Source organism: Squalius cephalus (assembly GCF_949319135.1).
Source record: "Squalius cephalus genome assembly, chromosome: 5".
Taxonomy (NCBI): domain Eukaryota; kingdom Metazoa; phylum Chordata; class Actinopteri; order Cypriniformes; family Leuciscidae; genus Squalius; species Squalius cephalus.
In genome coordinates, this window is record NC_137126.1 from 33,929,869 (window position 1) to 33,945,633 (window position 15,765).

The 15,765-nt window shown below is 36.6% G+C and overlaps 1 protein-coding gene across 1 annotated transcript in view; it reads left to right on the forward strand.

The window, feature by feature from the left end:
* cacna1ba (calcium channel, voltage-dependent, N type, alpha 1B subunit, a) overlaps nt 1-15,765 on the forward strand; it is a 106,068-nt gene that overhangs the window by 11,314 nt on the left and 78,989 nt on the right. The window contains exons 4-6 of the mRNA XM_079871639.1: nt 13,266-13,357; nt 13,544-13,696; nt 13,828-14,015. Coding sequence (XP_079727765.1) covers nt 13,266-13,357; nt 13,544-13,696; nt 13,828-14,015 — 433 coding nt within the window. The remainder of the gene's footprint in view (nt 1-13,265; nt 13,358-13,543; nt 13,697-13,827; nt 14,016-15,765) is intronic.

Consider the following 15,765-nt stretch of genomic DNA (forward strand, 5'->3'; position numbering starts at 1 on the left):
GGTTCTTCTGCTTGAGGCAGAACAACTGAACCACAGGTAAATCCATTGTAAGGGGGAAAAGAAAAAAACGCAGCTAAAACAATTTATTCTCGGTCCGGTATTCTGTCACGGTGGGTTGTAGAGAAGTGTACGACAAAGAAGTAAGGAAACAGTCTTTTTTAAATCCACAACTGAAAAACATAGGAGATTGTTAATTTCGATGATACCGGAATAGTTAATACTGACGATACCGGACATTAGAATGAAGGAAACTCAGACCTTAAATACATACGGGGATAATTAACATAACTTAACGTAATGTAAGGAACACATGAGGACGCAATCAAAAACCAAGGGGACAAACTAGCAAAGGCAAAACAGGAACAGAACACATAGAAACGAAACCAAAACAGAACATAACTGAGCATACGAATTACGTTAGTAAAACATGCTGACATATTAGGAAGTCATGGAAATGACTTGTTAATTTGTGGCCATGATATACATAATTTTTTCCTGCGTGTCGTGTGGGGCTCCTTAATTTTTAATACCGCAGCATACTATTATGCTAAGAAACATGTTCTTATTTAAATAGTTGCAATTAATTATAATATTAAATATTTGATATAGTAAATATTCAATATCAAAAATTAATATCAAAATTAATAAATTAACATTTTAATGGACTGTCTTTCTTCTAAGGAACATAAACACTTCTTTGGAGCCTATTGACTTGCATATAGTCAATACAAGAAATTACAAAACATCTTGAATTCTCTGCAGAAGGGTGAAAAAATGATGACAGAATTTTCATTTTTAAATATCAAATATCCGCAGTAGATACGGCAGCTTCAGTTTATGTGCATTCAGTCCTTTGTGAAAAAAGATATCAATAAATGCATCTTTACCGGTGTGATTCAGCAGCCGTGCACAACACAATGTTTTGTTCGGAGGGGTTTGCCTGTGAAAAACCTTTGAGGTTTAAGCTGAGAGCAGTTGAAGAGGCTTATAGACATTCTATCGCTGCCTCCTGTTGAGGCACATCACTGAGACACTGTGGGGGGCTTCAGTCTGACAAGTGTCGGTGTGTTTTGAGTGAGAGCAGGGCGTTAGGTTTGCAGGGAGGGGTTTAGATTAAATATCTACCAATTAGCAGAGCTCTTTCTCTCTCACTCTCTCCATAGCACCTGCACTGCTACTAGCATCTCAGGCAGGTTTCCCTTTGTTATTTTCACAGCTAACTCCTCATTCGCAGGAGCACATGCAATTTTTTCTCTTGAAGGAATCGCCAAGCATGGGTTTTTGTTTACTTTAACAAAACCTGCCACTAAGGCACTTTCCATAAAGAAATGATTGTTTTTCTGTTTATCAAGATTTTTGCTGGTCTGTAGGGTATTTCAGAACATCTGAACAAGTATAAATCACTTTTAGCCTGTTTTGGCTTTTTGAAAGTCAATAATGACAAATATATCATGTTATATCATGTCCCAAACCAGTTCAGCGCAAATCCCACCCTGCAGCTAATTTCATTGTTTAAGGTTAGGGTGTTGGGTTAGGGGTTAGTGTTTGCTGTAGCATTGTGTAGGCAATCAGCACTGTGATTGACATGACCAATGAAATCTTTAGAATTGGCTGTTTAAGATAATTAGTTAAGCCTATAAATTCTCCTATTAATGTAAAGATTGAACCCGTAAGATTTAGGAAATCTCCTGTAAATAAGGGCTATTATATCAGGAATTTGCGTTTGTTAAGATGTATGTTGGTTTAGAGGGCTCATGTTTGTTTTTTTATTGTAAGTTCAGTCTCATATTTATTTTTTGGACCTGTTGCCTATTTTTATTGACGAACAGTGAAAAGTGACAGGAAATTATTGGTTGAGAGACATGGAATTGATTTGGGATACAAGGCTCAATGTGTCTGAAGCACATGCATTAACAACTCTGACCACCTCATATTTCTGTACAGATTTTTAATGCAGATCTGATTTTTATTAATTATTTTAATTATTTCAGTAAGCTCCATGAAATCAAAATTGGGGTTTCATGCCTCCTTATCTATTAGCTTTGAAGACATAAGTTAGCATCCTTCTAAAAGTTGACAAAATTGACTTTTTAGCAGATATAACTTCCCTTTTATAAAAGGAAATGCATTAACCCAGGAAATAAGTGATTTCATGGATCTTTAAGATTGTTATTGTGCTGAACTTTTGAGCTGTTGTTGCAGGTGGGGAATATTTATTGTTAATGATGAAGACCCATTACTTATTCTTTGAGGCAAGTCCTTGGCCTGTAAGATCACACAGACAGCTAAGATAAGACTTTTTTTTACAGCAATACTTCAGCAGTGATGTTTTATCAGGGTAGGCTGACCTCTTTACACATAACTCTGTGACCTGAGACATAAAGCCAGGGAAGAATTATTTCTGTAGTCTCTTCTGTATTCAGTTGTCCTCGGCTCACCTCACTGTGTCTGTTTGCTCTTGTGTAACAGTATGTGTGTGTGTGCATGTAAAATGAACTTCCAGACTCTATTCTACTGCTGCATTTATTCTGATATCGCTGTGAAATCTGTTGTTTTGGGGGAGCAGTTGGAGATATCAGCTGTCATTTAATTCTAAACAGTGAGCAGTGAATGACCCAGTCAAATATTTGAAAGCGGCTCTGTCTCATAAAGAAACGCAAACAATATTTCAGAGCCTGTCAGTCTCTTTGAACAGGCTATAATTTGTCTATTTCATGAGGTCTATTTCATCACATTCTCTCCCGAGTCACATGGGTCTCTAATAGAGGCATTGTCTGTTTACACACAGGGATGTACTGTAGTAACAGGACTGCTCTTTGCTTTAGATAGAGCCATTAGAGTCGTATGACCTTTGTGACTCAGCTCTTCCTTACAGTGAAACAAACAAATACACTGATATAAAAATCAGTAAAGAGACATGAATCATATTCTCTTTAGCTTTAGGTTGGATGGCCTGGCTGTGAAAACGTCATTTTAAAGAAAGCAGGATCAGCAATTGACTGCCTTTTTCCTTTTTTATTGGTCATTAGAATTCGTACTACAAGCACAGATAGCCATCATGAAAATGGCTTTTATTAGAAGTTACGATTTATTACCTGCTCAGTATCCAATAATTTTTTTTCCCTGAAATGAGACGCAGGGCATCATATTTCAGTGTAACACCATGTCCTAACCAGACACATTGCGACAAGTTTCCAGCACCAAGTGATTTAAGTTAGAGCTGAAATTGTTTCTGTTCTGAGCTGCATATTTAATTTAAGTGGAAAATCTGAATATTTGGCTAAATGTATTCATAATAAATCTGCCATTCCATCCCATGTGTTCAGGAGAACAAAATCTGGGGACAGATCTGGGGAAATTGGTGCAAAATGGTGAAACAGAAGTCTCATGATTTTTTGTCTGACAGCAAATTATTCAGTCACCTGACTATTTACATATTATCAGACTATATACAATTTAGGATATTTATGTTCTATTTAATGTACATTTTGGACCCCCCCCCCCATGTTATTTTCCATGAGATTATGTATCTTTTGCATTTTTAATGCAAAATTTATTTATTAATAAATTACAATTCAATTACAATTCATTTATTTGATCTAAAATACAGTAAAAACAGTAATATTATTACAGTTTAAATTAAAAGGTGTCTATGTCAATATATTTTAAAATGTAATTTATTCCTGTGACAGCAAAGCTGAATTTCATCAGTCTCTACTCCAGTCTTCAGTGTCACATGACCCTTCAGAAATCATTTTAATAAGTTCTTCTCAAGAAACATTTCTTATTATTATCAATGTTGAAAACATCTGTGCTGCTTAATATTTTTGCATGAAAACCATGATACTTTTTTTCAGTATTCATGAATAGAAAGTTCAAAAGAACAGCATTCATGTGAAATAGAAAACTTTTGTAATATTATAAATGTATTTATTGTTACGTTCGATCAATTTAATGCGTCCTTGCTGAGTAAAAGCACTTACTGACCCCAAACTTTTGAACAGTAGTGTATGTGGATGGTTATCAGATAACCTCAAATGTGTATGAAAGTCACTGTACACTTCCTGTACACATCATGAACTATAGATGAGGCTTATTCGCTCTTCCCTGGAGACCCGTGGTGTCTGATGCGACAGCTACTGGGGTCAGGCAGAGTTTTGTTATGAAATGCTGTGACATTCGGACAGGTGTGTGAGGTAACCCTGCTGGGTGGAGTACCTCTGCGGCGACAGCGTGTCACCTTTCATCACAAACCACAGCGCCTCTGTTCGCTAAACACATCTATACACACATCAAGCTGTGTAAATGTTGAAGACGGTGGACGCTGATGACGTGGTCCCTGCGGATGCATTATTCAGCATGCCGTGCACGTCCAGTAGCCAGATGTCAGTGTTATTGCAGTGGGTATTTTAAGCAGATCGCCAAGCAAACAAACAAATAAAAATAGCTTTAAGTGTGAATCCTATAGTACTTAATTGGGTGGGTGACAAGGGCTGATGTTTGTCCCCTGATAGCATCCCATAATCTCTCCTTTTCTCTGGGGTCCTCTTGCTTACTTCTCTCCCAATCTTACATCACTCTCCTCTCCTTTGCCTCCTGGAATATTTCTGCTTTTCCCCACAGTCACTTCTTTCTTTCATCTTCCCCGATTCATTTACTTTCCCTCTTATCATCCATTTCGCAAAAGTGTCTGTTTCTTTCGCATGTCTCACTCCACACGTTCCCATGCTCAGACAGTTAGCAGGAAGTCGAGTTGACGAGAGGAAGCGTTGATGTTTTAATGCTATTAGCTGGCCGTGTTGAGAGAGAGACACTCATTAGTCACTGAATATAAGAACTGACAGCGAGTGCAGTCAGCATCGATTACCTTATTTTGTTACTAGCATGCTTTCCATGGGCATCCATTTCTCTCGTTGACAGAAAGAGTTGGGAGATTTCGGTGCTTTGTGTAATACGTGTCTGTCAATTGCACATATTCAGCGTTGGGTCAAAGCTAAATATTTAATTGGGTTTTCAAACTGAAATGTATTATTACTAATTAATATTTATATTTTAATATGCATAATATAGAAATGGTATATCAAAGAAAATGGGGTCGCTGCATCTTTCTATCCATTTTGGTCTGAATTTGTATTTTAATGTTGAAATATTTTCTTGTTTTTATTCTGATGCTTAAAGTCTTTTTTTCTATTGTTATCACCACAGAATCATCTTGTAAGCTTTGGTACACTGCTGAAGGGATCTGCATTTTAAAATGACTGATCAAAGACCTCCAAAGGGGACAAATTATGTGGCTTCTCGATAGATCATCCAGTGAAAAGTGTTAAATGCTCAATCACTCCTTAATGATAAGATGACCTGAAGTCATGATTAGAGATGTGTTGAGCTGAGTGGTGCTCACACAGAAAAGCTGTTATCCGTAACAAGAGACACATGATGCATTGTGTCTGGCACTCCTCGCATTATCTCCACATAAAGCATTGATCTGTGGTTATTGTCTAAAGAGCTTGTATGCACTCACATTACGCAAAGCTCACAAATGATTAGCCTTTTAGTCGCTTGTTAGATTTCAGTGAGTTTTATTTTAAGGGCTTCCATTTTGTACTTTTTAAAAAAAAATCTGACCGTGGCCTCTAGGTTAAATGAGTTTTCCCTCCACGTTTTAATTTGTTCGTGAAGATAAGGAAGCCTTCATTGACACTGTTCAGTTTTGCAGTCACCATATCTAATATTTATATGGCCTACTAAGCTACAAGAGCACTGAGATCTTTGACTGATTCATCTTTTTGATATGGCAACTAGGGTCCTGTGACCTATTTGCTCTCATAAGTTCTTAATATTTAATTTCCATGGTACACCAGATCTATCTATCTATCTATCTATCTATCTATCTATCTATCTATCTATCTATCTATCTATCTATCTATCTATCTATCTATCTATCTATCTATCTATCTATCTATCTATCTGTCTATCTATCTATCTATCTATCTATCGTTCCATCCATCCATCCATCCATCCATCCATCCTCTGTCTGTCTTTTTTTTATTTTCCAAAACTTTCCAGTTTTTCTTGTTAGAAATGATTCCACTTTCTTTATATTCTAATTCAAATGTCAATTTTGCTTCCTGTTCATTCCCTCACTTCAAATTCCGGAATTGAATTAGAATGTAATTCTGAATGGCGCACAGTCTTGTACAGCCTAGTGCTGGTAATGCCGTGTTCATGTTTTGATTCTCTGAAAAAGCATTTACCAAATGAACAAATGCAAGTACTAAATATGTGCATTTTTGGCATGCAGCTCGGCCAGTCATATTAGATATAACTGTTGCAGTTGCATACTGTAATTTAGTGTCCAGGAGTACAGTTATATCCATGTATTGTCAGATGAATTTCTTTTAAGTCCTTCTGCTTTATATGATTTGTAAGTCTGTCAGTGGTGTCTTCATATAGTGACGTGTTAAATGATACTGGTTGCTCTGTTGAGCTGTTGAGCATGCGTGTCCCCAGCTCCACAACTCATCTCTGTTTCTCTTTATTTCCTTTCTTTCTCTCACTCTGTCTGTCATAGTGTTCTAATGAGAGCAGTGGAGACCTTTGTCTCTATGGTGATGAGACTGGTCTCCAGTGTGCGTTTCCTTCTTGCTCAGTGTCTGGAAAAGCCCTACACTCTCTCCCCTGATAGGTCAATACAGCTTCTAAAACAACACTTATTTAATCTTGAGTGGCCAGTTTTATAAGAATGAATCTTATGGCTTCTACTGAGGCTTAAAGCAGCTGCTAGACATTGTGATAAAGTAGTAATTACAGGAAAAGAAGACACACAGATGCCCTTTGGTAGACAAATGCAATGCAGTCACTCCCTCCTGTCTAGAAAGCGCATGTTAGCTCCAGGATAAGTTTACATTAGTGATGCTTCATTGTTTACCTCTGTCTGTCATGCATGTTTCATTCATGTCTCTGGATTTGGACAAGGAAAAGAAAAGGACCGAGAAGATGCAGCTATATTCGAATCTGCTCCGCTGTGAGCCGTGCTCTACAATTACAGAGTAGAGTGCCCTGTGCCAGCCCAGAATAATAGAGCCAAAATGTTTAATGAACTGTTTGGCTAGCTGGTAAAATGAAAAATACACAGCTAGCACTTCTGTGTACATGCCTGAGCTGAGAATAATCATTTAGCGCTGTTCCAGGGACACACCAACAACAAGTTTTTGAGTGCCAGACGACTTTTTTTTCCCAGTGTGTTCCGCACAGCTGGCTCTGGCATAAAGTGCAGCATTTGTCATAATTAAATTTGTGAATTTTCATTTTTGGGTGAACTGTCCCTTTAAGAATGCAACTGAATTCCTCTATAGATTCAGCCACCAGTACATAATGATTCCAGTGATCTCTTCCTTATCTAATCTGCCTCGCAGGGGAATTGATAGCTCATCTGCGCAGCGGGTTCTGAAGGGTCATTACCGAGGGGTTATGGAATCCATTTACAGATGTGCCATATGTTTTTATTATTGTTGTGATGCTGAGAGGTCTGCTTGCATCTCTGTCCGACCACGGAGAATTAGAGATTTCATATTGCATTACAGAGAGACATTCAGTGGCATGAACAAATACCTCTCAGATCAGCATTCAACAAATGAAAACTCTTTTTCTAATATTACAATCATATCATTGTAAATTTCCATCTTTATAATAATTTCTTCATAAGCATTCTTCAAGCATTGTTTTTCTGTGCCCCGTCTCCCTCAAATGACTTAATAATTTGTGTGAGAAAGCAATAATACATCCCAGCTACAGACTTTGTACAACAGCTCAATGAAAAACACAGATAAGTGTTTGTTCTGTACTGCTCTCAAAAATTGTCACAAAATTGAAAAATTATCTCTTCACCTCTATAGCAGCTACCTAGATTTCATCTGTTTACGCTGATTGCGGTGAAGTAGCAAATGCATTATTTATTCCTTTATGAAGCCTGGTGAATTATAAAGCACTCATGCCAATTTTCTAAAACCGTGCAGTCAAATGCATTAGATCAATTGTAAAATATGCAGCTCTTGCATTTTTTCGGCTTGTGATATTATTTGTTATTTTTGCTTCTTTTAAATTCCTTTTATGTATAGATTTTATTGCTTTGCCCTCGTACCAGATTAATTTTTCAAAACATGATAATCTACAATAAATACACTAACCCTGGTAAAGTAAAATAAACCAGTATTTCACCAAAATTGCACTTTTTTTTATTTGAAGGTTTTTAGACTCATTTTTCTCAGTTTTCTCCCTAATATTTTTTTCAGTTAGTTTACTAGTAAGTTGGTTGTTTTGAGACAACATTATCAGTAAAGAACTTAAAACAATATGTAAAGAAAATCAAGGTAAAATAATTTGTGTGCACTTAGAATATCAGAAATTAGCCATAGCAAGAATCAGCGTCGCTTCCATCACAGAATGCTATTAAGCTTACATAAACCCAGACATCCCAACCTACAAAAGTTCATTTCAGGGAGGTATCCCGAAGACAAACACCCCCCCCCCCCCCCCCCCCCCCCCCAAAAAGGAAGGAGGACAAGGATATGACATTTCACCACAGAGTTGTTGTCCCTAAAATATATAAAAGCATAATACATAATTTCTATAGGCTATAGGCCTATGCAATTATTTGTTCATAATGTTACAATATGTAGATTACTTTTACTATTTATAAGCTGCTTATACTATTCATGATGTAAACTGCTTTTATTGATATTCCATTGCAGCTTTAAACAGGTCTAAGGAATAATATGCACATGAATGAAATGAAACTGGTTGAACTCACCTCAACATGTCTTTTACAATCATTTAACCCACCATGGGCAATGCTGAAGTCACTGTTACAAACTGTACAGCGTGCAAGACTATGATTATGTTTTACTGTTATAAGACAGGGCAGGGGTACACTTTCATGTAGTCTGCCGTAAAATGTATCTTATTCTTATACTTTCGTTTTTTGCATGTTTTTTTGTGGCACTCTCCCTTTGCCACGGCGCTCCTGTTTCTAGATACACTGAACTGATTCATTCGGTTCGGGAGAAGAGATAAAACCCGCCCACACTGACAATTGATTGGTTGATTTACCGAAACAGGCCAATCAGATGCTCTCTATCTTACGTGCGCACACACGCACACACGCAAGGTCTCTCGCTCTCTCTCTGCTGTGCACGCGCGCTCTGGCTCGCTCTCTCTAGATTCCGGGAGATTTTAACTCATTTGCGGGTATCAGGGAGCCGCTATCAATATGCGGGAGACTCCCGGAACTTCCGGGAGACTTGGGATGTCTGTAAACCATACAATTTGGGATGTGATGGAGATTACGCTGTGGTTGAAATATTCATAACATTCAGAAATGTGGCAGAACTATACACTGCATTAGTATTACACTAATTGAAGATTGTTAGACAAATGAAGCAATTGGAAGTCTGTTAGGGAGGTCTCACAGTCCAAAAGTGCCCATAGTTGAAGAAACAGCTGTAAATGTTCAGATGTACGTCTTGTCAAATGTTTATTATACTGTAGGTGTTGTTTACCTTAAGTACATTGAGAGGGTCTTTGTTTAATTCTCAGGCAGGCTCTTTTATTCGCACAGCTTCTCTGTTTTGTGTGGCTCTCTGTCTGCACACTACCTAATGTGGGGCAGAGTGTCTGACCATGTAAAATCCACTGAAGTATTGGAGATACAGCACTAACTTTAAAATAGTACGTAGTACCATCTGGGTGACGTCCTTCGGCCTATAATTAGTGCAGTAGCCTCTCAGATCTTCTGAAGATTGAACAGTGCCCTAAAGGCAATGTATGAATCTTTAATGTGTTTTGGGTGCAGCTCTTATAATGATTTGACCTTGCTCAAGATTCGAGCAACAGGGTCTGACTGACACGGCTAGTTCTTAGAGATTTCTAGCTGAAAAATTAAGAAAATAATAAACTTTTTAAAACACAAATGAGGCCAAATACAAACGGTGTAAGCAATTCTTCTCTCAGAGTGTCTTAATACAGACACATGGAACAGATAATACAGTCAACATTTTGTATGCTCATATTTTGATGAATAACTCAAGACTCAACTGTTATTTATCGTTTATAACTAAATATTCTGATTTATAACTATAATTCAGATTTTATACAAAATTATTCCATTGCAAACCTAGGAAACAATCTGAAATTAGACAATGTTTGCTTGTGACCTCTTTATGATGGGTAGTAAATAAATACTGAGTCTTTCATTCAAGCGGCTAAGCAAGTTCTAGCATGTTCTACACTCCCAGAGCTCGTAAAGAGCAGCGTGCAGTGCTTTACTTTCGCAGAGTATTATTTTTCAAAGGATTGTGTTTGCCTGAGTGTTGAATTTCCCTGGTGGATGTCTAGAGTGGTCTCATGTCTCAGTGTTGATACAGGTTGAGCCATCCTCAGGTTCTTTCAGAGCCTCAGTGAGACAGCTTGTAAATCAACAGAATTGCAGGGAAAACATTGAGGCGAATTGATACTATGCTGTATATAAAAGCCAGCATTTTTCACTACTGTTGAGTCAGACTTCTTGGCTGAAAAGAAGAAAAAAGACACTCGAAGATGTGAGAGCAGAAATGCATCTTTCTGCTTTGAGGTTTGATCTGATATATATGTAGGAGTTAACTGTAGTCTGTTGAACAGTCAAAAGTTGGTACTCCAATCTAGTTCTCATATGACTTACTTTCTTTGGTTGAGCACAAAAGTAGATGAATTGGACAATTTCCCAACTGCTCTGTTTATACAACAATAGCATGTAGTGAACACTAACCAAGTCCTGTCAAGTACTGACAATGACAAAAAAGCACCATATAAGTATTCCATACGGTTTGGTGGCATATTCATAATCTTTAGAAGTCAAAATTGGGATATGAGATAGTTCACCCAAAAAGGAAAATACATTATTTCCTCATCCTCAATTTGCTCTAAACCTACATGGAGTTCTTTCTTCTGTTGAACATAAAGGAAGATATTTTGAAGAATGTTGTTAACCAAACAGTTTCTGGCCCCCACTGATTTCCATAGTATTTTTTTTTCTGTACTATGGAAGTCAATCGGGACCAGCAACTGTTTATACCAACATTCTTTATATCTTCCTTTATGTTGAACAGGAGAAAGAGTTTCATGTACGTTTAGAACAAATTGAGGGTGAGCATATAATGACAGAATTTTCATTTTTAGTTGGACTATCTCTTTGTTATTCACTAATACGTATTCACATTCATATTTCATTCATTCATGTTTACATACATTTAAATACGTTGTGTAAAAGTGCCAAATGCTATTGATTTTTGCATGTTTCATAACTAATTATGACTCTCCAACTTTGAATATAGAGAAACAGACTTTCATCATCTGTTCCTCACATAATTTATCAAAATACATACTCTTTTCTGATTAGGTTTTGTTTTTATTCATACTTTTATTTGAATTAAATTGATCAAAACTGCAGCAAATACTTTTATATTGTTAAAAAAATAATCTATTTCCAATAAATGCTGTCCTGATGAAACTTTCACCAAAATCCTGAAAACATTTACTGTTTCCTTTTATTGAGAATAATAATAAATGCATCTAGAATGATTACTGAAAAATCATGTGACACTAAAGACTTGAGTAATGGCTATTGAAAATGCAGCTTTTCTATCACAGAAATAAATTACTAATTAAAATATATATTAAAATAGAAAACAGTTATCTTAATTGTAATAATATTTCCCAATGTTACTGTTTATACTGTATTTTTGATCAAAATAAATGCCACTTTGGTAAGCATAAGAGATTCTTAAAAACAAAAATAGTAACAACCCCAATCTTTTTAACTATATTGTAGCTCACAAAACATATTGAATAGATTTATAGTGTCATTATGAAACTTGACAGCGCCTGATCACTGTTTGATTTCATACGGAAAAGAGAAGCCTGCTCATATTTTGCAAAACAACATGAGGATGATGAAAGATTTTTCATTTTTGTGTGAACTGTTCCAATAAGCCTTTTCCTTTCATATTTTCTTCACCCGAGGAGACAAAAAAAAAAAAAAGAAGTAGTGCATCTTGAACAGTGCAAATGAGGTTACAGTATATACAATGAGCAGAGTTTTCTCTCTTTATATCTGAAGCCATTGACTGCAAGTATTAGTTACCACACCATCTTTCTTCCTGTCTTCAAGCAAACATCCATCTGCCTTCGGCATCATCCAGACCCATTTAGTTAACTGTCACCATGTCCCCATACCAGCTGTGAATCCAAGCTGTGCTTTGGGCCATAATTTGTTGGGCTGTCCCTCTCAGTGAGGTCAGGCTTTTCCGTATGGTGTTTTTAGACTTAACACTCATAGCAGAGCACACTAAGATATGAGAGAATGAAAAGGAACTGAGGATAGAGTGAACACTATTAATATATTAATGCAGACGGTCTTTGCCTCTCCCTTTCACCATGTGAAAGCCTGAGAAAGGAGAATGGTCAGAGTTCTCACTAGTCCAGACGCTGTGTGTGAGAGAATCAGACAGGAGTACTGTGATTGTGTGGCTGTACCCTAGAGAATGGGGAGGATTTTTCCCACAATTCAGCTGTGAGCTGCCATCAGGGAAGGCAGGTCAGCATGGGGGAAATACATTTTAAATGTCTCTGTAAAATATACATGTACAGGACACTCTCAGGAGTGATCTATCATGATTCCAAAGATCGTCACTCAGCACTGTGTTGCACGCCTGATAAGGTCTTCAGTTATCTGGTTCTGTTGATTATGACTATTTTTTTTTAAATAAAGTATATGTTAAATATACATTTACTTTATTTATTTATTTACATCATATTTATTATTTATTACATTTAAAAAATATTTTAAAAAATATAGTGAAAACACTTTACAAATATTTTTATTTAATTACAAACTTTGTTAATATTACATGATATTATATAATATTCAAAATATGTGAATATGAATAAATATAAATATTTTCTAGCTAATATACATTTTTTCCTCTGCCTTTAGTAAATTGATATTATAAAACCCAAATATTTCATTTTAGAAACAAAATGTTGTCTATTATCACATTATTATATAAGTAGATCTTTATAAATGAAAAATGATTGCTGCCCATATATTATAAAGAGGGTTTTTCTCACAAGTGGATCATTATATTTGGGGGTCCTTGGTATTAAAATGCTTGGAAACCCATTGCATGGGCTGTATATTGCAATAAACTGTATTATTGGTGTTTTCTCAACAGGATTCTGACCATAGTGGGGCCAGACTTTGACTTGCGAACACTCAGGGCAGTGAGAGTCTTGCGGCCCCTCAAACTAGTGTCTGGAATTCCAAGTAAGTCATATTAAAAATAAAATGCACCACAAGCTTTTGATTTCCTCTTCTTTTTTTTAGATAAAAAGATAAATTGAGAAATTGTTGTTCATACACTGTTGCACATCTTGCTAGTCTTTGCATTTAGATGTTTTTAGACATATTTTGCTGTATATAATTTACAGTATTTCCTCTGTGTGTGATAAGGTCTCCAAGTGGTTCTGAAGTCCATCATGAAAGCGATGGTTCCTCTGCTTCAGATTGGCCTTCTGCTCTTCTTTGCTATTCTCATGTTTGCCATCATTGGTCTAGACTTCTATATGGGCAAGTTCCACCGCACCTGCTTCAGAGTCGATAACGGTATGTGAGCTTTAGCATGCTAATGGACCTTGTGGTATCAGTTTATTGTGTTTATAATCAATCATACACTATTAAGTTGCTGTAAAGAATGCTGAGATAGTTTACTGCTGACAGTAATGTTGTTCAATCAGGGGAACAGGCGGCTGACTTTCCATGTGGGTTCGAAGAACCAGCCCGGACGTGTGAAAACGGCACTGTATGTAGGGAATACTGGACCGGTCCAAACTTTGGCATAACAAACTTTGACAACATCCTGTTTGCTGTGCTCACCGTCTTTCAGTGCATCACTATGGAAGGATGGGTGGATATCCTTTACAATGTGAGTCTAATACTCTCGCTGTTACCTGTTGCTTTTTGCGTGATTACTGACATAAATTGTTGACTTCCCTCGTGAAAGAGAGAGATGGATGATCATTTTAGATCATGTGGATACACTATCATTCAAAAGTTTGGGGTCAGTAAGATTTTTTTTTAAATGAAGTAATACTTTTATTTAACAGAACGTTCAGTAAAGATATTAATAATGTAACAAAATATTTAAATTTTACATAATTACGTTATTTTACGTCATCACAGAATCCTGAGAAAAAAATGTATCACGGTTTCTACAAAAATATTATGAAATAATTAGAAATGTTTCTTGAGCATCGAATCAGCATAATAGAATGATTTCTGAAGGATCGTGTGACACTGAAGACTGGAGTAATGATGCTGAATTCAGCTTTACCAATGAATTACATTTGAAAATATATTAAAATTGTAAAAAGTTAGCATGAAGTTTAATAGTATTTCACAATATTAATGTTTTGACTGTATTTTTGTTCAAATAAATGGAGCCTGGGTGTGCATGAGACTTCTTAAAAAAAAAAAATATCTTACCAGCCTCAAACGTTTGCAAAATTTTGAAAATGCACAGATTGTATCTTCGGGGAGAACTTTTTCAAAAGGAAATATGTCAACAAAGGACAGAAAACAGTTTGTTACAGCCAGTTAATGTCTCCAACTTAGACAGGTAGAGACTATGTGAGTGACATCTGAAAGTTCAGTCTGATTTTTTTATGAGATGTTTAGTGGCAGATAAATCTGACATTGATGATGCCACATTAATAGACTGATGGGTAACAAATTGGTAGCTCATTCAAATAAAGCAGATCCGAGAACGGTTGCAGAGATGAGCCAAACAAGTCAAAATAGCAAAATAATACATTACAGTGCTCTCATTTCATTGGCTTCTTTTTAAAATAACACTGAACCAGTAGCGGTGGGTATTATGTCCAAATGCTTAAAATTGGAGTTAATAGCCTGAGTTGTATTTATGTGACCAACTGAAAAATCTTAGTTATTGTGTCCCTGAAACCATTTAGTACTTTAAGACAATGAACAGTCATAAATAAGCTGCTAGCCTTCTAGCCGCTGTCATCTCTTTAAGTTTCAGCATGGTATCTCTACTGCTTTTCTCGAATCATCGGCTGAATGTCAAATGAAGCACCATGCTGTACAATTGTCTCTGATGTCTAGTGATGCTGACCTTCTTTGAACCCTGTGCTCTCAGAAGTAGCTGCAGTTATTCCACGATCAATAGACTCCTGCAACCTAGGCTACACACTACTGAGTCTAAACAAAGACAAAGATGGTTCACTCCTATTACTTATGAATGGGAGAAACTGCAATGCGCAACATGGCGGAATACTAAATAAAAGAACCAATCGCTGATTGGTAAAGTCATTGAATCACTGCAGCTGCCATTAGAATCGCCGTCGAGTGAACAGACATTCCTTGAAAGGGACTTTGGTCTGAACACTGTGCCACGGAGATATGATTAATTCGCAGTTAAAGTCCGGTCCGCTTCATATTTTGCTTAGACAGTAAGAGTCCATCTGAGTGACATCTGTATGACTAGTTTGCTTTTTTAGATAAGATGTTTAGTGGCGGGTAAATCTGAAATCGATGATACCACAACAAAAGACTGATGGGAAACAAAGTGGTAGCTCTTGGAAATAATGGCTCAGCAGATCCGAGAAAGGTTGTATAGTTCAGTAATATTTGTTTCTTGAACTGATCCCTGAAAA